At 38.8% G+C, this 24,499-nt stretch overlaps 1 protein-coding gene across 1 annotated transcript in view; it reads right to left on the reverse strand.

Moving 5' to 3' along the window:
• LOC310726783 (cadherin-2-like) overlaps positions 1-24,499 on the reverse strand; it is a 104,562-nt gene that overhangs the window by 15,119 nt on the left and 64,944 nt on the right. Inside the window, exons 4-12 of the mRNA XM_083542671.1 lie at positions 13,568-13,717; positions 12,905-13,060; positions 10,155-10,299; positions 8,918-9,090; positions 5,984-6,121; positions 4,211-4,396; positions 3,791-4,044; positions 2,855-2,997; positions 1,113-1,346 (exon numbers count right to left, since the gene is read on the reverse strand). Of these exons, the coding sequence (XP_083398797.1) occupies positions 1,113-1,346; positions 2,855-2,997; positions 3,791-4,044; positions 4,211-4,396; positions 5,984-6,121; positions 8,918-9,090; positions 10,155-10,299; positions 12,905-13,060; positions 13,568-13,717 (1,579 nt within the window). The remainder of the gene's footprint in view (positions 1-1,112; positions 1,347-2,854; positions 2,998-3,790; positions 4,045-4,210; positions 4,397-5,983; positions 6,122-8,917; positions 9,091-10,154; positions 10,300-12,904; positions 13,061-13,567; positions 13,718-24,499) is intronic.

The following is a 24,499-nucleotide window of genomic DNA, read 5'->3' on the forward strand; positions in this document are numbered from 1 at the left end:
GTGCTGAGTTATTGGGAGATATTCGGCGGATTAATACGCCGGCGATCGGAATCCTTTTACGCTCGAAGCCGCAGAAATGTCACCGTTTGATGAGAAAATGGCAAAATCTGTTTTCTAGACACTAAATGGAGAAGTCGCTCGGCGCACAGCTTCGGAATAGTATTTGTCCAGTCGTTTCTCCTGTGTGCCACCGAGCGTCTGTCTCTGTGCTCTCTTCTGTACTCAGGCCATCTGTCCTCGTTAGGCTGAGATCAGCTTTCCAAAAAGAATAAAAAAAACAAACACTGCAGCATCTACATCAAATCATGCTTCCCTAAACACGTCACCATCCGATGAGCCGATGTTGAGAAACAGGTCCTTTTTTAAATCTCAAATATTTACACTATACAGGCTTCAAAAACCTCAGCTTCCTTTTTTTTTATCAAATGTATTTATTAATTTATCTATTTTTACTTTTTTTAAATATTGACAATTTATCATCTTTCTTTCTTTCTTTCTTTCTTTCTTTCTTTCTTTCTTTCTTTCTTTCTTTCTTTCTTTCTTTCTTTTAATTATTATTATTATTATTAGTAGCACTAGAACATATTTCAAATAAAACATATTCTCTGCTATAATTTAAAAAAAAAATCCTGCTTTTTGTTCTAAAATGTAAAATCGATTGCTGCTATTATTGTAACTTTTATTATATAAAACTCCACGACTTCGAAATATTTGTTCCTATTAATATTTTATATTCAGCTTTTCTATTATTATATTATAACTTTCTTTTTTGTTGTTGCTATAAATCTTTTAGATCCTGCTTTTTGTTCTATAATGAAAAATCGTTTGCTGCTATTATTGTGATTTTTATTATATAATCTACAACTTTCGAATATTTTTCCTATTAATATTTGACTTCAATATTTGTATATATTTTTGCTGGGAATTTTTTATATTCTCTTTTTTTGTTCTATTATTAAATGTCTGATGCTATTATTATTATTATTATTATTATTATTATTATTATAAATAATAAAAAAATTGGAATCTAATATATAAAAAAAAATTGAATTAGATATTTATCAAGTGTGACATAACAGTGTTTTCTAACAATGTGTGTGTGTGTGTCACACCATTAATGCGTGTTAGAGTCCAGTTCCTCCTGATGTCACTGGGCCGACCAGGCAGCTCAAAGGCGAAGGGTCCAGCATTGGGGTTCAGGTCGCCATCCAAAGCGGTGATATTGATGCCGCTGTTTTCGGGTTTCTCGCACATCTCCACCTCGTGAGGGAACACCTGGGGTGCGTTATCGTTAATGTCACGGAGCAGGATCTGCAAGGTGCCCGTCCCGCTGGCTGGAGGAACCCCTGTGCAGACACACGTACAGCATACAGCTAAACGACTATCACTGAGCGGCGCTTGTTCATTCCCCGTGGTCACGCTTTCGCGACCGTACACAAACTCCGCCGCAGCGCAGTGAGGATCTCTGACCACTTCTCGCCTTATCCCACTTGCTGGGTATGTGCAGTGTGTATAGCGTCGATGCTGCATATTAAATCAGTCTGAGAACTTGAGCAGTAAGAAGCTTTTGCTATTTAGGCTGCGGAGAAAGCCGCGGTGCCTGGCCAACGCCGCGCCACATCTTGAACCTCAAATCTTTTTACTGGAAGAGGTTTTGTCATTACTGGCCTCAACTCTGGCTCTAAACGCTGCTAGAGAACCAAGCCTTGCCTTGTTTACAAAGCAAGAGATTAATTTGTATTCCTGGCTGGATGTAATAAATCTGCTCAAAACGAAAACGAATCCCTGCAAAATCCAACAGCATGCATTGCGGTCTGGCTAATGTCTCAGTTTTCCTAAATAAAAAAGCAAAACTTTTTCTTTCCGAGCCAGATGACTAAAAAAAACGTTTTAGATTCCTGTATTTGAAATTTGGCCCCACTCTAATAACAACCTGGCAAAGTAATCGAGAACTAGCCCAAAGCTCTTCGCAAAAGAGGTCATGCTAACATTAGCAGCGCACGCTAGCTCTTTAAGCGAATGAGCCCATAAGGTGCGCTCGTGCTTTCACCTTGCTTAAGGTGTCTCTGCTGCTGATGCTAAATATGGAGCAGCGCTGGCACCTCCCGGGTGAGAAACCTGAGAGCACCTCTGTGGTGTAAAGGAGGAGAACGTGTTAGCACGAGCAATATGTCTGGGCTCGAGCTCCGGGGCTGAGCACTGCCCTTGTTTTTCTCCGAAGATAAACATTTCACCTGGGAGAAAAAAATATAATAATGCTATGAGTCAGCGTGAGTCACGGGAGATGAAATAATTACACGTAGCGGTGAGGATGAGCCGTGGAGAAAAAAGGACTGAGTCAAGCTGACAGAACTGCTGAATCATCTATCAATAAGGAAATGAGAGGAAGAGGGATCTTGAAATCTAATCATTTTTTCATGGGGTTTGTTGTTGTTTGTAAACTATTATTTTACGTTCATGCTGATATTTTGCATATGGAGTCGAACGTTTCCATTTCTTTTGCAAGACTTTATTATTATTGCTGTTAATTAGAAATCTCTTAATTAAAGTGCAGTGGATTTTTTTCCCCCTGCATCTATATTAAGCTGAATGTGTGGGTGTGAACTAAAACAAACGAAAAACTGCTACGCATGCAGGGTAAAAATATGTAAAAAAAATTAAAAAATAAAATAAAATAAATAAATAACTAAAAGATTTGCATAATTGTGTCATCTTAAAAAATTTAAGTATCTCTTTTAGGATACATATAATTCTTTAAGATAACATTTTGTATCATAACTGTTTATTGTCAGCTAATTTTTTTTAAAAACAATTTCATATTTAATGTCTATCAAACTCCCCGGTTTAAACTTACCATTATCGGTGGCGAGGAACGTGGCGTTGTAGAGGTTATTCTGAACATACGGGGACTCTCGGTCCAGAACAGCGATGGTGGTGATGCGGCCGTTGTTAGTGTCGATCCTCAGCCAGTCAGCTGGATCTGAGAGTTTTGAATATCTAAGACAAGATACATTTTTGTCAGTTCAACTTAAAATGGAAGTCTTACGAAGTTCGATTCGCCATTGAATTTATGAAGGTTTTTTAAGCAGGAAGAAGTAAAGATCACTTTTTTATGTGTAATAAGTCCAACCAAAAAATTCTCCTTCAACTAACCAAAAAGAATATTTCCATTTTTACCTGAATAATTGAGAATTTCCAATAAACACAGTTTGCCTCTAAAAGAAACCAACTGGGGAATTTCTACTTCCAAATGAAAATAAAAATGGAAATTTTCACCCCAAACCAACAAGTAAGAATTTAAAACAAATTACAAATTTCCACCTTCTACCAACAATTTATTTTTACCTTCAACATAGAAGAATTTCCACCAATCAAATAAAACCTCCAGTGAATTCAAAGTTTCCACTAGCAACCGAGTTATGAATTTACACCCAAAGAAATTTATACTTGTTTTTTTTTTGGACAAAAAGCTTTTCTCAAGTCTTCTTTTGAATAGGTAACATTTCACTTTCTGAAGGCAATTTTTCAAAGTTATTTTAATAACTTTTCAATATTATTTGAGAAAAATTAAACTTCATGATGGACAGAATTTCTTTTTTAACTGTTTGTTAAAGAATGCTTTTCAAAAAGGCAGTAAATTGAAGTGTATTATGAATGAAGAGTCTCAGTTATGCTACACATTAACAAGGCTTTGAGTTTGACTAACTTGTTTATCAGATTTTGGTGTCTTCAATAGAAAAACTGAATCAAACAAACTCATAATCCCGTTTAAAAACATCAGCAGGTGTACCTGATGCTCTGTTGCATGAAACGGTCGGGATCCTGGGCTACGAACGTAGTAAGGGCAGACTCAGCTGGCATTCCCTCGTCCAGCCTGATGAGTCTGGGATTGGGCTCGAAGTAAGGGCTCTCATTGACGTCTATGACTCGGACGGAGACAGTGGCAGTGGACTGGCGTGGAAGGTGGATTCCTCGCTCTAGGGGGATCTCGTTCATCACCACGACGGTCAGCACAAACGTCCGGGTCGTCTCATAGTCAATGGGCTGTTCGCAAGGGGCAGAACGTCATCAAATAATCCAATTTATGTGGAAATTCTCCAGGTAAGGACACAAAGGACTTCTCAAGACTTGACAAATCTGGACAGTACCAATATTTCAAAGTAGGATAAGAAATTGGAATAAAATGAATTCTGAATGCATTTCTGCTAACCTTGACGACTGTAACCAGTCCCTCGTTGGTAGTGGGGTCGGTGGGGACTGAGAAGCGGCCAGTTGGATCTCCGCCTGTGATCTTATACACTGCGTTCCATGCTGGTGTGTTGGGCTGGTCTTTATCGGTCACAGTCAGATTGGCCACAATCACATTGACACGGTTTTCTGGCACCTCACCGTGGAACTGTTAAAAAACATAAAAATGTACATTCCACTCCATTCCAATCATTTAGGTCGATCTTGAGCTTATCACATGCATTAAGTGCAAGGCTGGAATACATCCTGAATTGGATGCCATTCACACTCTTTCATACCCACAGGGCATTCGGGGCTACAAATTCAGCCACATTTTAGAGGATGAGAGGAACCTAGAGAATGTGTAGTAAGTTTGTGAGATGCCTCACAGACAATAACATGATCAAATCACTGCCCCTGAAGCTGTGCAGCTCCATCTTTACCTCCCGGCCTTGCGATACTATTGAACCGGCTATAAATTTTGGCAATACTTCCACCACATAATCGCTTCCCAACATCTCATACCTGCTTTACAAACGAGAATTTAATCTACATGATGAAACCCAATGATGTTATCGTGCTGAAATACTTCCTGGGCATGCTAGTGAATGTGAGATACTCTGCAGGTAATCGAATCAGACACGTTTGGAAAACGCGATTTGCGTTCTTCTGAGTGAGTGAGTAAGTGAGTGAGTGAGAGAGAGAGTGAGAGAGAGACTGATCGAAGAGGAGTCAGTCTGACAGCTTTTTGCAAGGAGAGTTGCTCCGAGGCGGGCGAGACGGCCCTTAATACCGCCGCCGATTAAACAAAACCCAGAGGTACTGTTTTTGAAGTCCTCATTAATATATAAAGAACAAGCTGTCAAATACAACCAGACTCCCCTTCAAACATACCTGGCTGTTGCACCGCTTTATAAAAAATAATAGAACGCGTTCCTTCCTTCTCCAACACTATTCCAAACGCTTCTATTAAACACGCTCATGCTGCTTCTCGGCCGTTTTGTATAACGAGCGGATATTGAACGGAGTGGCTCAGTAATAATGGACCTGTCTTATAGAGAGACACATGAGAGGGGGTGGAAAAAGGGAGGCTAATAGTAGGAACGATCACCTATTACAAGTTTGTGTCCACCCCCATTTCTACGGAAACCAATTCATTCATTCATTCATTCATTCATTCATTTTCTCCCGCTTATCCGTAATTCGGGTTGCGGGGGCAGCAGTCTAAGCAGGCGGAAACCAATTCAACTGATCAATTATCTTAATTATAATTAAGCAGGTATCTTTGGTCTCAAAGTGAGAAGCTTATGGTCTCATACAGAAAAGTTATTGGTCTTCAAACCAGGATTGAAAATAATGTTGAAGGCACCATTAAATTACTATTATTACTAAATTACGTTGACAAAAGATGCAAACTTTAAAAACTTAGCATTAGCTAATCAGTTTTGTTAACTATGGACATAATGATGGACATTTAGTGCTACCCAGATGAGGACGGGTTCTCTTTTGAGTCTGAAACCTCTCAAGGTTTCTTCCTCATACCATCTCAGGGAGTTTTTTCTTGCCACAGTCACCCCTGGCTCGCTCGCAAATTAAACATGTCCACTGTAAAAGTGAATTGAATTGAACTATCTACTGTAAGTGCAGCATGACTAACTGCAGCCACCTACAATATACTACTACTATCTTAGATGTTTGCAATATATTGTAACAATTAATAAAGTTTGAAATATTTAGTGAAGCAACTTTGACTTACTGAATCGGTGGTAAATTCGGGCGGATTGTCGTTGACGTCAGTTACCCTGATGATGGCCGTGGCGGTGTTGGAAAGGCCGTACATCGGGTTTCCTTCCATATCGGTGGCCTGGATGATCAGATTGTACTGAGAAACTTTCTGGAAAGAGAAACAGCACAATCAGATTAGGAACTATTGTAAACATCTATTAATGAACCGTTAATATACAGATAAATAACGCGTTTCACCGAAATGTTACAGAAATGTTTTCATTTTTACTCTTACATCCTCATTTCTTCCTGCCAAGATACTGCAACTTCTTCCTGTTACTACAGCTTAACAAACAACTCAGTCTGTCTTCCTAGCTAAGTCTAATTCCCCTGCACACACAACGCCCTGTTTTGATTAACTTGAAAATGGATTCAATTCAATTAGTAATCCGATCCCAGAGTTCAGAAATTCCCCTTGATGCTTTTGCACTGTAGAAATAAAATCTTTTTTTTTCCAAATTGAACCTGTTATAAAAGCATTTGTCAGTAAGACGCACAAAAAAAAAAATGAGAGAGACGAGCACTTCGCTTCAGTCGACACTACAGTCGAAAATTTCCCAGCATGCTGCACATTTATCAGAGAGATAATTAACTGAAGGCTTCGCTCAGAAGTAAATGTTAAATAATTTGGATAATTAATATTAGGGTGATTTATTTGGCACGGTCCTCAAATGTTAGGTTCCAGTATTTCATTGTTTTCAGTCTTAATAAGAATAAGATACATTTACATTATAACTCAGTGTTTTCCATGATTTCTTGCTTCTTATTAAACCTCCTCCTCAGTGATTTGTTTTGAACAAACGAGCCTTGAAGCCGCTGCCTAATTTGCACCAGGAACATTAGGATGTCTGCGTTTTAGTTCTCTGCACACTTTAATAGAGTCTTCCCCAAACTCTTTTATTATCTGACCATACAGCAAGCCAGATCAATCGGTCCATCATGCCGCTGCGCTCCCAGAGTGAAGCTGCTGCACTAATCATTATATTTAATACCCTATTAACATTGCGCAAGGCCAGTGTCAATAACGCGTGGTGGGCGGTGGACAGCGTTACTCCGTTTCGCACTCCGGCTTCATTAACAGCCCAGTTGCATACATTACCAAGGCTACAGAGTGGAATATATTGACCAAGGGCGTACCTTATTAGCATTTTACCATTTATTTATTTTATTTTTCAGTTTGCAGTTCACTTTAATTAATCGGGCTTCAGAGTACTGTAGGTCAGACACATATACCTACTCAAACTACGTCAACCCACAAACCACACACACCATACACACAACAGTTTGTGAGTTCCCATGCATATCAATGTAAACATTTCGCCATTTTCATAGCTGATGTGTTCCCGCTCTGGGATGGCGACGAATCATCAGCAGCGGACATTTTCTCCGACACGAGTCACTCTGCCATTAAAAGCCTCATTAGGTGCCAGAAGGAACAAGACTAAAGGCAGAAAGCTGTCGAAATTTCTCTTACACGATTCCCCGAGTTTAGAATTCCAGACGTCGCACACCTGAATCAACTAATGAGGACTTTATAATTATCTAATCAGCCGAAATAAGTGTTGGAAATTTTTTTTTTTAAACTCTTTCTCACTACATGTCTATATGTGTGATCTGAACCCAATGATTATTTCTGTAGCTTTCTTTCATATAAATAAGAAAGTCTCTGTTTTTTTTTTTTTTGTCACTATCATTGATCATTTGCACAAATTTTAATAATGCTTCTGAGCATTACATTGTATGCTATGTAAATTCCTGTGAAGCTGCTGCATGTAATATGATAATAATGCAAAAATATCTTTATATAATCTATTATATAGAGAGACAGAAATCTAGCCGACTTTTAGAGAAATGTGCATCATTTCCGCACTGAATTGCTATTTTACCGCATTTAGGTTTAGGTAGTGTTGTATTTCATGGTGCATGTTGTATTTCACAATCACAGAAATACAACATGCAATTACAGTAAGTATCTTTACCAAAACTAGAGCAAATTTGATTAAGAATTATGATAAAGAATAAAAAACTGAGGACAAAAAGTACTTTCTAGTGCAGGAGGTGGAGCTTTGAGGAATATGAATACAGAGTAAAGTATATTTCCGCAACAATTTTAGGTTATAAGAACATTTTAGGAACATATTACGATCTTTAAAGATTTTGGTTGCAACAATGTTGAAAAATATTTTCTTGAAACTTCAAAGTTTGTACAGTTTTGTACTAAGTTAGAATGATGGGAGTACATGGAAGTACATACTCTGACAGGACAAATACATATTCCTGAAATTCTATAATTATATAGAATTAGAAAAGTAAGTTTATTAAGCACCAGGATTTTTTTTTGTCGCACTTGCTTTTGTTAAACAATATATTCATTAATTCATATTCATTCTGTACTGTATATATTGTTATATATATATATATATATATATATATATATATATATATATATATATATATATATATATATATATATATATATATATATTGTTGCATCGAATGTTCTTGTACAGTTTCCTAAATGTATTGTTACACTGTGTTAAATGGGGTATTTGGCTTCCAAAGATTGTTGGAACTGTAGCCAGAATGGCTCAAAAAGTGAAAAAAAAAAGAATACTATTATTATATAAGCCACAAATGAAGCCTCTTGGTTTTTTTTTTTTTTCTTTAAATTGACTCCCACTTCCAAAACATAATTATTTTTACTGAATTCAAGGCTATTTGAGGCTCCTGGGTATTTGCTGTAAACAACAAATATATCTGAAATTTATTTCAGCCAGCGTGTCATCCATGTTTGATGATAAGATTGATTTCCTGACAACCAACTCACACAGTGCTGCCTAAAAACCCTCACTGTTTGTGAAAACATGCACAGTTCTAATAGCTGCTGTGTTTCTGTTTTTTTTACCTCACGATCCAGACCGGCTGCCACAGTGATGATGCTGCCGGTGCGGTTGTTGATGGTGAACATGTTAGCGCTGGGGCTATCGGGGCTCTGGGACAGGATCTTATAGCGCAGCTGGCCGTTGTGTGTGCGCGGGTCGTCCTTGTCCTCGGATGTTACCGTCATTACAGACGTGCCTGGGAAAAAAAATAAAAAAATTAGCCAGCAATTCTGGTCATGTTTCCGTCTCGGTTTCTCATCAACGCACAATATAAGGTAATGTAGTTAGGATTATTAATTTAAGATTTTTCTTAATGACTGCAGCAGCAATTTGAATCAGTTTATCACCCTAAAAAACTTTTTAATGAGCTCTGTTACACCGAGCCATTTACAGGAGAGCCAAAGAAACATTAATAATCAATAACAACCCCTTCACTATACACACACATACAAGTTCACTTTTCTACCTTTGTGAGGACCTTGCAATAAAATTATTGCAACTAACTAAAACCTCAATAACCAGTATTAATATTTAGATTTGTATTGCTTTTTACAAATAATTATATTAACACACTATTTCTTATTGGTAGTGATTGTGTTTGTGATAGTTTGACACTATCCTCTCACTGTGAGGACATATGGTCTTTCTTACACCCCAGAAAGGGGTATAATGTACAGTAATATAAGTTATTAATAAGTATATAACACACGTTTTGCACCATTTGTATTAGAACTTTGGGATTATGAGGACATTTGACACTTTTTTATTGTTGTGAGGACCTTTTATGGCCCTCAAAATGGTCTAAATGCATATACGCGCACACACACACACACACACACACACACACACACACACACACACACACACACACACACACACACACACACATATATATATATACACAAAGTGCCAAATAAATGTACATACACATACTTTTTTTGAACATTTGTATTAGGACTGGATGGTTGTGGGGACATTTGACACTTTCCTATCATTATAAAGACATCCGATCTTTTTAGTCCATACAAAGGCATATATACATGTACACACCCAAACACACCACTTTTTCCTTTATTGTTAGTACTGGGTAATTGTGAGGATATTTGACACTTTCCTATCGTTGTGAGGACCTTTTGAACCTTTTTGGTCCCACAAAAGGCTCAATGCATGCATGTGTATATCCCTCTTTCTCTCACACACACACACACAAACACACACACACACACACACACACACACACACACACACACACACACACACCTGGCCTTGAGCCCTCTGGTACAGTCCCGTTCCAGATCTGATGAACAAACTCGGGCCGGTTGTCGTTCATGTCTATCACGTTGATCACAATGTCAATAGGGTTTTCCACTTGATTGCCATTCAGGTCCACTGCATGCGCTCTCAGCTGTACACAACACACATTTACATTTAGGCATTTGGCACTGTGCTTTCATCCATAGTGGCTTACAAAAATAAAACTAAAATGTACCCACAAAGGCTCTAAGGATTCATAATTTTAGACTAATGGTGAGTTTACAAGAGCTAAAGTGGTCTAGACGACACACATGAATGCACTAGTTTGAAACGACTTTCAGAAAATTTACATACATTTACAGCAGCAGTAACACTCCCTTTCACAACACACACTATTGACTTCCCTGCATTCCAACTGCTGTTAATCCAATCAATGTAAAGGCATCATATGTGCAGGAATGTCCATATGCTACCAACTCTCCCGTGACTGTTAAAGGTCATTACAGGAATTATACATATTATAATAATAAAGCTAGAAAATTACGCTTGAATATGTGGTACATAAGCACATAAATAAGAAATCTGAAATTGAATACTAAATGCTGACTGCAATTACAAGTTTATTTTGCAATCCTAAAACCAAATTCAGAATATTTCATAAATGCGTACTTGGTGTTCATGTTGCCATTTTTTGTTCAAGTTGATATCTAGAAATAGATGTGTTAACACTTTATCTGTGGTAGTGCAGCAAATGATGTAGACATTATGCAAATGGTGGTCCAGTGTTAAAAGTCAAATTTGAGACATGTCCCCCTTTGGTGCTCTCTATTGCCCCCTGTCTGCTAAGATGCATGTCTGAAAGTCTTTATTAAAATAGAAAAATCTATTTATTTTTTTACCCGAACAACCCACAAAAACAGACATTACACATTTTTATATTCTGAAGCATATCTGAAAATTGTTTTCTTTGTGTTATTTTTTTATCTCGAAAAACTGATATGCAAATGAAGGCGTAAAAATATTTTGTTGTCTGAACATTTAATCCAATGAGCATGTTAATAAATGCGACACATTACAGCTTCAACACTTTGCTGATATACATTAATAGGCATATTAGCATTGCAATGTGCAGCAGTATAACCGTTAAAGTGCTATTAAGGAGAACTTAACACACACGCGCACACACACACACACACACACACTAAACATTTTAGTGCGAATATTAGTTTCTATAGGCCTTCATTTTCTCAACCTGCAAAATTATTCGAGGTCTTAAGTGATATAAATGAACATCTTCCCATTTGCATGTGTATGTGTGTGTGAGTGTGTGGTGGAGGTGAAGGGAAGCTGGTGGAGATGTTAATTGAAATGCCATCGACTCATGTGCTCAGTGAGGACTTGCTGAGAGTAATGCTTGAAGATGCAGTTTCTAGCTATGAAATTGTGGCAGTAAATTTGCAGATACGGCCGTGTCGATGCGGGCTCCATTTTAAAGGCGGCGAGGAATATGCCTCATTTTTACTGCCTCGGGTCGCACTGAAACGGGCAGCGTAAAACACACACATAACAAATGTATGTGTCAGACAGAGAGCCTGCCAACCCACACCGCTGCAAAAAAAGTGTCCTTCACTATATATGGTACCAACACATCGAGCGCCTTGTTCTAATATCTCTACGCTGGCAAACAGGACGTTAAATAAAACACACGGACAAAATTTCTCATTTTCTGTTTACACATGTATATGTATAAGCCATCCACTCTCCCATAAGGGAAAAAAGGGAAAAAATTCGAAAATAGCTGGGGGGGCGGGGCTACATAGACAAACTGAAAAGGTGTGTCTGTGTGGACATTTGCAGCAGGATTTAATAAACGGTTTCAAGAAGGGGTGGGGCTAAATATACCGTTCCAGAAAACAAAAAGGGGTGGAGCTACCTGGATAGACTGGAAACAACTAAATAATTGTAGCTATGTGGATAATGGTGTAAGGCTACAGTAAAGATTTCAGGGAGCTAAAGGGTGGAGCTTAGCGGATAGATGCTGAACGCATAAGGGATCGTTGGACATGGGTAAGTGGACAACTGCAAAGAACTGAAAGGGTTATTTGGAATCTTCAGAGGAATGAGTAGGAGGGGCTTAAGTAGAGTTTGGAGAGATATGATGGGGTGTGGAAACATTTGAGAATCATTTAACATTTTCGGTATTTGAAAGACGCCCTTATCCAGAGCGACTTACAATTTAGCACTTAGCAGTTGACAGGTAAGGGCCTTGCTCAAGGGCCCAACAGTGGCAGCTCGATTTTGGTGGTGCTGAGATTTGAACTCATGACTATCTGGTCCAAAGTCCAATGGCTTAACCAGTGAGGTACCACTTCCCATGGATTGTGGATATCTAGGGAGTGGAAAGGGTGTGTGTGTGTCAGTGGAAAAAACATGTGGATGGCTGCAGAAAGCTGACTGCAATGGCTTTCCATATTCGGACTTGAGATGAACGCAGCATTATTCACAAATCCGAGAGAGGCGTGCTCGGTATGTGAAATTTCTCACAAGTCAAGTCGCAGGTTTGCTAAATTGATGACAAAGCATTTTCAGCCACATTTAATTTCCTCCACAGGAAACGGACTCCACGGTGAAGGCTTGCACATGCCGTGGGAGTCAATGGAATGAAAAAACACTGCTTTGCCGAAAGCGAATGGCGTTCGTTTATTTATTTATTTGCTTACATATTTTTATATTTACTCGAATAAATCTGTACTTACGTGAAAGTTGGCAATGTGCTCGCGGTCGAGTGGTTTGAGCACGGTCAGTTCTCCTGAGATGGGGTCGATGGAGAAGATGCCGGTGGGTGGTTGGTCAGCTCCAGGGCCGGTCACGCTGTAGCGAAGGTTCACCTTGTTATCATGGTCTGAGCGGATCTATACAAACAAAAACACACACACACACACACACACACACACACACACACACACACACACACACACACACAGATATAGGAGTGAAGCACATGTGATGCTCCAAGGCGGATTGAGTTCTCCGGTTTCATGCTGAAATTAATGACAAATTCCCGATATTCGTTTCTGGAGTCACGGCTCCTCGCTTGCCGTCAAGAAGTCTTCTTTGACTTGTCCTTAGCAGATGGTGTGTGTGGGTGTGTGGGTGAACTGTGTGGGTGCTCTGGAGTGCACTGGGATTATATATATATATGTTGTCTATGGGGCGAGCTGTGCGTGCACGCGTGGGACGAGCCAAGATGTTTAAAGCAGGCTGTAAGGCTCTGATAGAACGTGTACGCAAGGCTTTATATTAAATTGATGGCATTGCAGCCTGCTTTGACTTGAATCATCCACCCTTGAATGTGGTGTGTGAGTGTGAAAGAGAATAAACTTAAAACAGAGAAAGAGAAAGAGAGAGAGAGAACTTACCCTGACCAACTCCTGTGGAAAAGGTCCTCTGGAGTTCTCTGGGACGTTAATGGGAGGAATAACCCAGTCTCTCTTCATGCGTTTGAGCTGGCTGCTCACCTGCCGTGAGGGGATTATAATCTCCGGCAGGTTCCGGGACCCGAGCGTCTCCTGCACATCACACAACATTCAGAGGAACACAATGCGGATCAGACTCAAGACGATTACAATTTCATGCACTTTACAGGAAACAGCAATTCCTGGTTTCTACTGTTCCCATGCTGTTTATACAGATCTGCATGTATTTGCAAGTTAATTGTGGTTAGTTAGTTGGATTGAATTAGTATATGTGTGAAATTAAGTTCTCTTAAGGGCCCAATGCTAAATTCCATAATCTAATCTATTCTAATCTAATCTAATTTAATCTTCAACATCAGTTCATTGTATTTTTCATCTTGCATTCAAGCACTTATTCATTGTAGAAAGACATCAGTTTCTCAGAATCTCTGTATTCACATCATTAATTTTCAAAAAAAAAAAAACAATTATTCAATATCAAGCTTTTTAGACAAATTAGTTTTTTTTATATTATATTACTTTACTTTGTTTTGTTTTGTTGTTGTTTTTTTAGCAAATCATTCCTGAATTCCACCCCACACTTACTTACTCAGAACGATTTCAACAGTCTTCGTAATTATTTATATTTTATATGCGTATAAATGTATAAAACATATATAATTATAGCTATATATAACTGTATATGTCAGATCCAGAATTTCTTACAGTCTGATTAAAACAATCATTAAAACAAACAATTACTTTTTAAATATGGAAGAAATCTGACCTTTACCCGATCTAAACATGTACTAATAAAAATAAAAAAAGCAGATTAATTGCTGTGTGTAATTATTAATATTTCCGAAGCTGTAATTATAATAAGGAAAAATTATGCACTTTGGATTTGAGATCAAAAAGTCTGTGTTTTACACATTAAAGAAATAAAGTACAGTCAGTAATTAACCGATTATTATTGCGAGGCTCGATGTAAATCATGAGTACGATTAATTAGATAAAAGAGCCGAGAACTGAGAATAGGATGAAATAAAAGAATAAAGAAGCTGAGGAGGCAATGATAAAAACAACTACATAAAAAAAAAAAAAATGTAAACAAAAATCAGTACTAATGCATCCATCGGCATCATGAATAAATAAAAAATAAGTGCATGAACAAATGAACAAACAAATGGACAGATATAAAGTAAAAAAATTAATAACTGATGAAGTGTCACATAAAAAAGTGTCCATTATTATCTCATAAGTAAATAAATATATAAACAGGTAAGCAAAAGAAAGAAAGAAAATAAATCAATAGCATCTGTAGGTAAGTAAACAAACAAACAAACAAATAGACCCTACACTCTCCTCGCAATTGATGTATCCGAGCCGAAAAAAAAAGCTTTCTATATTTGTTCCTCAGGAATAACCCTTAAAGATTCTACACAAAACCTCATATGAAGAATAGAATAGCCCTTATTTGTCAAATATACATTACAGTGAATTTTTTTCTTCACCTATCACAGCTTGCACGGAAGCTGGGGTCAGACATGATATGGCGCTCCTGGAGCACAGAGGGTTAAGGACCTTGCTCAAGGGCCCAAAAGTGGCAGCTTTGGCGATACTGGGGCTTGAACCCCCTCACCTTCCGATCAGTTACCCAACACCTTAACCACTGAGCTATCATTCTCAGAGACAGTTTCAAGTACAACCCTTTAGGGAAACTAGGAAGCATTTATCCTCCAAAAAAATCCTGAAGTGTGTCAGAGACTTGCTTTGAGATGCGCTTCACTATTAGCGGTGAGAATATTATCTATGTCTCATCAGAACCCATTTTAGATTAATCTGCATGACTAATCCCGGATTATTTCGATTCGATTATAAAATTTTGCACTCGGATTCATTGCACGTGTCGCCACACTTCATCTATTAGCCGTGCTAAAAAATTCATTAGCGTTAAAAAACAGAAATTGGGATTTACATTTGGAAATCCAAGGAAGAATCTTAGATGTATTAAGGTGAAGCAAACATGCACATCTTTTCCGGCCAGCTGAGAGGGATTAAAATGCCTGCTCTTAAAAAAAGAAGAAGAAGAAGAACAAGCTCATATGCTTCACTTTGAACTTTTCTTACACACAGACACACAGACTCCACATCTTGCATTCGTCTAACCATTCAACCAGAAAAAAAAAAGGTTTGACAGCACCTGCGTGCAAAATACTCCCCAAAATGCTTCAAAATGCTTTGACGTCTCTCAAGAACAAAAAAATGAACAAGAAACTAGAGAAAACATTCCCTAACCAATAGATGCCAAAAAAAAAAAAAAAACTGGAGCCAACATCTTAACTTTTTTACCTCAGTATCCTGCGAAAAATATTTCCTGATAGACGACACCATTTGACATTGTTTTCTGAAGTCTAGATCCTGTGTGGCTAGAATGTGTCGAGTCCTTGTCCCAGTAGGGCTGCAACAACTAATTGATAAGATCTATAATAACTGATAATGAAATGTTCTGTCAACGAATGCTGTTATCGATTAGTTGGGCTGCTTAAGTTACGGTTTGCGTGATGGCAAGACAACACAGCCGCTTGCGAAATGGTGGAGAGTGCAGGTCAACTGGCAGCAGGAAAAAGTGTGCATCCAAATCATCCAAGACATGGGAGTATTTTATATTAAACACAACAAAGAAGACTGTAACCTATAAGTTATGCAAAGCTGAGTTTTGTGTGACATGGAAGTACCACAGTGACGCAAGAGCATGGGAAAACAAAACAAACTGGTGTCACGGATGTCGACGAATCATCAGCACAGTGAGCAGAAACTGTATAATCCTCATCATGTGAAAATAATACAGTTTAATGAAGCGCTATTGTGTAAACTGTTTATAACTTCGGGACAGTCGCAATGGATCTGATCTGTTGTGAGTCGCGAGCATCAGGTTGCGCAATCCGCTCGTTAATGACACGGTGATGATTTAATTAAAACGCTGCGGACAAACACTGAATCCGATAGCAGCTAATAACAGCAGCAGTTAACAATCATTTTTAGTCACTGTTGTGTGTTTTTACTGAATGCTTATGAATTTTTACACCAATGCATATGTTTTTCCTTTCTTTTAAATCACGTCTGTTAGCTAAATGCAATTTACTGATTTACTGCGGCTTTGCTACGTACAAAGGCTTGTTTTCAGTGTTTGTATAGGTAATTTATGCATATATCATTTAGGTATTATACAAAATTAAATAAACTATATTCTAGATGGTTATATCTTCACAACTGATAAAAATAGCAAAAAATAATTTTTTTTTATAATTTTGGAAACAACGTTTTATATTGTTGTTTTTTTTTTTCGAGCGTGGTTGTCACCTTGCTATCTGCAATTATCATTAAAAACAATATAAATGTTGATTTACACAAACTGCTTCATCTTGCATATTCACATGCTGTTTTGTTTTACAGAAAGAACTATGTACAAGTTTTTATGAATACAATTGCTCTAGTACGTGTTTCCATAGTAACAGATCAGAAATAATATTAATCAATACATAATAATCAATTCATCCTACATAATTGTGTGCCTTCAACGTTGTGGTAAAAGTTTGGGAAAGAACCACATATGACTTAAAACTTTAGGTGTCCCGTATAGTGTAACTGTAAGGCTAGCTGTTCAGCTATTCGTGTTTAGCCGTACTAATGATAACTTAGCTAATAGTAGGAAGCACGTTTATAAGCTTATTATAGCAAAGTGTAAACAAGCTAGTTCTTTATGTTTAGCTACAAACTATGTATATATTCAAGCAGCTACAAGAACACCAGCTAGATTTAGACTATAGCTAGCGAGCTAATTTAGCTCCTCAAACATTAATCCAGCTATATTTTCTTTTCTTATGCCATAAACAAGCCCATAAACAAACAGTTATTATTAGTAAAATAATCTAGCTAGTTTAGGGATCACCAATGTATATTTAATTCGAATCAGTTTTATATGTGTAACATTTTTAACTTTGGAAAGTATGTTATTGCTTGTAATTGCCCATAAGTCTATCCCTTATACGTTTATCCTTTAGCTACATTTCTTATCTTTTTTCTTTAACAAACTATTAGCAAGCTAGCTACACAAACCCAGTAATATACACACCTAGCTATAGTAACCCAGTTATATTGCTTAGCTAATTTTACAAGCTAGTTTAGTTACTCAAACAATATCCCAGTTATATTGCTCTTTATTAGCAAATTAGCAAATTACTAAACTAGCGAAGACACATACGTCTGAATAACAGTTTTATTTAAATCTATTGGGTGTATTTCTGAGTTAATTTTGATATCTTTACAATTGTCTGTCTGTGTGTGTGTGTGTGTGTGTGTGTGTGTGTGTGTGTGTGTGTGTGTGTGTGTGTGTGTGTGTGTGTGTGTGTGTTCTGATGAAGAAGTCTAAAATTCATCATTAGCTGGCAGAGCAGATTCTCCCAGGATATTACTATAGCCCTGTTCCAATGTGCGTATGTGTGTACATGTGTGTGTGTGTGTGTGTGTGTGTGTGTGTGTGTGTGTGTGTGTGTGTGAGAGAGAGAGAGAGAGAGAGAGAGAGAGAGAGAGAGAGAGAGAGAGAGAGAGAGAGAGAGAAGAAGATGTGCATGTCATTTTCGCCTTCTCTCTTCATGAAGTTGAAGTCTGCTGTCATGGCTGCTCCAGGTGTGAAAACAGCATGTGAGGAAGGCTGTGTGTGTGTGTGTGTGTGTGTGTGTGTGTGTGTGTGTGTGTGTGTGTGTGTGTGTGTTTTAAAATGTCTCTGCACACAAAGCGACACCCAGCTGAAAAGACAAAAGGGCACCTATAAGGACAGGTTGGATGTGGCGCAGCGTCATTGCAGCGCTCGTCTCCTGCCGGTTTTTACACGACCTTGTGTTTCCTGACACTTACACGTCACTCACATTTACAGTCTTTTTTTTTTCCACATTTAAAGGTGTGTTAGTGCAAATAGGTGTTTCTGTTTGTTTCTTATTAAAACATTATAAAAAGAAAATAATTTAAAACCAATATCTCAAACATTGTTCATTTTCACTTCGATTGGTCGCTTGTCAGTCATTTTATAGCACCGCCCCCAACACCCACTCCTGCTCACCGAGCCTTTAATGCAGCTCGAACATTCGACGTCTTTTTATGACTGTCCTAATATAATCGCTGAAGCAAGATAACTTTTGGGATGAGGCTATGTGTATTTGTGTAATAGAGGGGACGGGCTCACTGAATAAAAAGAAAAATCATTCAAGTCTTGTGCATTCCATGCATTTAAGAATTCGAGACTATTTTTAACCACAGATCGTAACTATTTGGATGGATGGATGGATGGATGGATGGATGGATGGATGGATGGATGGATGGATGGGTGGATGGATGGATGAATGGATGCAGGAATGGATGCAGGAATTTAATAGATTAATGGGTAACTGGATAACTCGAGGGGGGGAGTGGTGGCTCCAGCGGTTAAGGCGCTGGGTTGCCGATCGGAAGGTCTGGGGTTCAAGCCCCGGTATCGCCAAGCTGCCACTCTTGGGCCCTTGAGCAAGGCCCTTAACCCTCTATGCTCCGGGGGTCCCTTACGAGGGAAATATCAAGGTCCGTGACGTCGGAGTGACGTGGGGCCGCCTTCCCGTGGGCTCACCACCTGCAGGAGGGACCGTAAGGGACGGTGCTGTGAGGATTGGGCAGCAGTCGAAGGCGGGGGCCTGCTTAGACTGCTGCCCCCACGACCCGAATTACGGATAAGCGGGAGAAAATGAATGAATGGATAACTCGATTTATTATAGATAGATAGATAGATAGATAGATAGATAGATAGATAGATAGATAGATAGATAGATAGATAGATAGAACAAATAGTTTTTAATTTCTTCGAAGCATTAAAAGGTGCAGTATGCTACATTTAAACGTGATCCCTAAACATTAATTTCAGAAATGATGATTTAACTTTGAGTCTAAGAACTAAAACAAAAACAGCTTCTTAGTCATCTTAGATCAAAGAGTTTTGTTTTGGGCATTTGGGAAATTTTTCTGGCCCAGAAATGATCTACCAACGGAAAAAAAAAACGCTGCACAGATTTGCTTTTAAAAGGCAACAAACTGTTCGCTGCAGTGGTGATAGCGGTTAAGACAAGGAGAAATTTGATCAGTGTTTGCACTGTAGTCACACACTGAACCTTTAATCGTTCCTTTTTTTTGCTATATACAAATCATGCTTTGTTACAGGACCCCCTGGTGGCTCAAAGCCTCTAGGCTACTGTTTCTACTCCTGAAAGCTAGAACCAGCCACAAGTGGAGGTTTAGATGTCGTCGATGTAGGACATATAGTTTTTGAGTCTCCATAAAGTGCAATAGGAGCACGATTTCACATTCTGGTTGATTACGACAAAGAAAAAAAAAACACAATCCTGATCTGCTCGTTATTCACGGCCTGCCGGGAAAGCGACGTGCGTTGTTGCGTCTTCTGCGGACATAAGAGGTCATGAAGATGTTAATGAAGAAATCTTTGCCAGTCATTGATTTCAGCCATCCTTTGGGCCTGCACTGGTCTCTGTGCTGATAACGAAGCGAACTGCCCAGGCGATAAAAACGAACACATGCTGATTTTACAACGAAGCGTGCAGAGATCGCGTATTAATCATGACCTCGGAGATCATGTTGGACGTGTCATTATCGGCATTCCGCCGACACACTTTTCCAGAGCGACTTACGATTTAGCAGTTGAGGGTTAGAGCCTTGATTAAGGGCCCAGCAGTGGCAGTTTGGTGGTGCTTGGATTTTAATTTGTAACCTTCTAATCCAGAGACCAAATCCTTAACCACTGAGCTACCATCATACCATATTTACACCACTAGGGGGATTAACCCTTTAAATTCTACATCATCTGGGACGTGGGGCCCTTCCTCAAATTTAAGTGCAATGACTGCAAGTCATTGAAGTAGACAAGCCAATCAAACGCATGTAGCGATGTCACGTGACAAACGTACCACCAACGTGGATCCCTAACATTATGGATAATTCCTCCTTCAGCTTGTAAATCCGTTCGCTGAAAAAATGAACATGATATACAACGGCGGTGGAGACAAACCCGGGATCCAGCAAGCGTCTCGTCAGTGAGCGCTCGTGTTTAGACTTAATATTCATACTTGTGTGTTTACAAGGAGGCCGGATATCAGTCTTACTTGGTGGCGTGTCCTTATAAACACAATGAGCACAGAGATTAACGACATCATTAAAAGCCCAAACCTGCAGGAGATGCTGTGCTTAATGAGAAGGAGCCGCCATGTCGGGCAGCTTGTATTCATTACGCTGACTAGTTTTAGGCCATGGAAAAAAAAATAATAATAAAATAAAATATACAGTGGGTACGGAAAGTATTCAGACACCCTTAAATTTTTCACTCTTTTTTATTTTGCAGCCATTTGCTAAAATCATTTAGGTTCATTTCTTTTCCTCATGAATGTACACATAGCACCCTATATTGACAGAAAAACACAGAATTGTTGACATTGTTGCAGATTTATTAAAAAAGAAAAACTGAAATATCACATGGTCCTAAGTATTCAGACCCTTTGCTCAGTATTTAGTAGAAGCCCCCTTTTGATCTAATACAGCCAGGAGTCTTTTTGGGAAGGATGCAACAAGTTTTTCACACCTGGATTCAGGGATCCTCTGCCATTCCTCCTTGCAGATCCTCTTCAGTTCTGTCAGGTTGGATGGTAAACGTTGGTGGACAGCTATTTTTAGGTCTCTCCAGAGATGCTCAATTGGGTTTAAGTCATTGCTCTGGCTGGGCCATTCAAGAACAGTCACGGAGTTGTTGTGAAGCCACTCCTTCGTTATTTTAGCTGTGTGCTTAGGGTCATTGTCTTGTTGGAAGGTAAACCTTCAGCCCAGTCTGAGGTCCAAAGCACTCTGGAGAAGGTTTTTGTCCAGGATATCCCTGTGCTTGGCCGCATTCATCTTTCCCTTGATTGCAACCAGTCGTCCTGTCCCTGCAGCTGAAAAACGCCCCCACAGCATGATGCTGCCATCACCATGCTTCATTGTTGAGACTGTACTGGACAGGTGATGAGCAGTGCCTGGTTTTCTCCACACATACCGCTTAGAATTAAGGCCAAAAAGTTCTATCTTGGTCTCATCAGACCAGAGAATCTTATTTCTCACCATCTTGGAGAACTCCATGCGGGTTTTCATGTGTCCTGCACTGAGGAGAGGCTTCCGTCGGGACACTCTGCTATAAAGCCCCACTGGTGAAAGGCTGCAGTGATGGTTGACTTTCTACAACTTTCTCCCATCTCCCGACTGCATCTCTGGAGCTCAGCCACAGTGATCTTTGGGTTCTTCTTTACCTCTCTCACCAAGGCTCTTCTCCCCCGATAGCTCAGTTTGGCCGGTCGGCCAGCTCTAGGAATGGTTCTGGTCGTCCCAAACGTCTTCCATTTGAGGATTATGGAGGCCACTGTGCTCTTAGGAACCTTAAGTGCAGCAGAAATTTTTTTGGAACCTTGGCCAGATCTGTGCCTTGCCACAATTCTGTCTCTGAGCTCTTCAGGCAGTTCCTTTGACCTTAATGATTCTCATTTGCTCTGACATGCATTGTGATCTGTAAGGTCTTATATAAACAGGTGTGTGGCTTTCCTAATCAAGTCCAATCAGTATAATCAAACATTTCTGGACTAAAATGAAGGTGTAGAACCATCTCAAGAATGATCAGAAGAAATGGAGAGCACCTGAGTTAAATATATGAGTGTCACAGCAAAGGGTCTGAATACTTAGAATAATTACCATGTGATATTTCAGTTTTTCTTTTTTAATAAATCTGCAAAAAGGTCAACAATTCTGTGTTTTTCTGTCAGTATGGGGAGCCGTGTGTACATTCATGAGGAAGAAGAATGAACCTAAATGATTTTAGCAAATGGCTGCAATATAACAAAGAGTTAAAAATTTAAGGGGTCTGAATATTTTCCGTACCCACTGTATATATATATCTTTCCACTGAGAAAACACAAAGGAATTATGGGATGGGATTATGTGGGTTACCTATTACATCGTTAGCTTTGAGTCTGAACGTCTCAACATATATATACTCATTCTTAGTAACATCTTGAATGTTCTTTGTAGCACTTTTTTTGGATTATTCTCAGTCATCCAGGGGTGGTAATCTGAAAGGTGAGCCATGTCAACTGGATTTATATTGAGGATCCTCGAACCTGGAACATACAAATTTGTGGAATCCTGCCAAAATGTAGAAGCTGCTCAAATGAGTATCTGCTTAATCCAGATAGAAGTCCAGTTTACACGAGTCAGCATTTTGTTATTTTTTTCTTTTTCTTTTCTTCTTTAAAGGGAACAAAATGAAAGTTGGATTAGCAGAAGCAGGGATCTCCATTACACAAAGTCAGTTTTAAATTAAGCGGTCGTTCCAAAATCATATACAAACCATAATGTTAAGAAAAAAGAATAATATAATAATTTTTTTGTGTTTTTGCAATATTTCATGTCACTCTCTTCCATATTTCAAGCTGTAATTAGATGGTGTGATGACTTTCTCTCTTTATTTCAAAGATTTTGAATGCAGCGTGATAGTCATGTAGATTTATTTTCTAGCGTTTCGCAATCAAAGCTCAGAGTGACAACTGAAATTATGGGATGGCGAACCAGAAGCGAGGGAGTGGAGTGTCTGGTTAAGAAAGTCCTGGTGATAATTCTGTAAAAAAAAAAAAAAAAAACTTGAGTCTTAGTTTTTAAGCATTTTTAAAGCTATAAAAAACAACCTCACATGGTTTCCTTCCGATTACTTCTAGCCATTTCAGTCATTAACAAAGCCATGGGTTTTTGAAAAGCAGCTGCATGGTGCTGAGAAAAGACAGAGAGGGTTTTTGAAATGGAAAAAAAAAAAAGAAGAAAAAAGGGAGGGCAGAGAAAGAATCCAATCAAGACAAGGGAGAAACAATAGAATCCACTAGGGATGTTACAGTCGACTCTTCATAACCCAGACAATTTACACCATTTAAAGCTGTGTGTGGGGAGGGAAAAGAGAGAGAGAGACAGAGAGAGAGAGAGAGAGAGAGAGAGAGAGAGAGAGAGAGAGAGAGAGAGAGAGAGAGAGAGAGAAAGAAAAAAGGATCCCCAGCGTCTCACGGCACAAACCCAGACACGATCTCACCCCTTTCGGAGACTTAAACAAGTGCAAATGAGTTCATCACCTCATGATGTTAAAAAGCATGTGCCAGGTTTTATATAGAATCCGACAACGTGCTTTGTTCCATACGCCGTGCTGATGACACACACACACACACACACACACACACACACACACACACACACACACACACACACACTCATAGCTTTAACCACACAACATGTGGCTTGCAAAAAGGCGCAGAGACTTCCTGTGGATGATGCAGCGTGCCATTCAAGGCGAAAGTATTTATAACAAACTACCGTCACTAGGAAATCAGACAAAATCATAAAGTACCCCATTTTATACACCAGACAATATAACTTCGTTGTTTCATAGCTGCTAGGAATGATCTACTATATCGCAATGCATTATTGGATTAAAAATCGTAACATATGATTTCTATTTATTTATTGATTTGAAATGGCAGAGCATTAAATACAGTGCACTATATAGTAAACAAGACCGGTTTTGAAACACCGGATCCACACTGTTTAGTTCACCATTGGGGAAAATGTGTAGGGTACAACAGAAACCCTCATAGAAAATATAAAAGGTGTTTTATAGTTTTCACATGTACATTAGAGTACAGCGAAATTCCTTCCTTTTCATATCCCAGCGATGTTAGGAAGCTGGGGTCAGAGCACCTGGCAGCTCGTTGATTCTAGGGCTTGAATCCCTGACCTTCTGATCAG

Source organism: Silurus aristotelis (assembly GCF_946808225.1).
Source record: "Silurus aristotelis genome assembly, chromosome: 5".
In the NCBI taxonomy this organism is placed as follows: Eukaryota; Metazoa; Chordata; class Actinopteri; order Siluriformes; family Siluridae; genus Silurus; species Silurus aristotelis.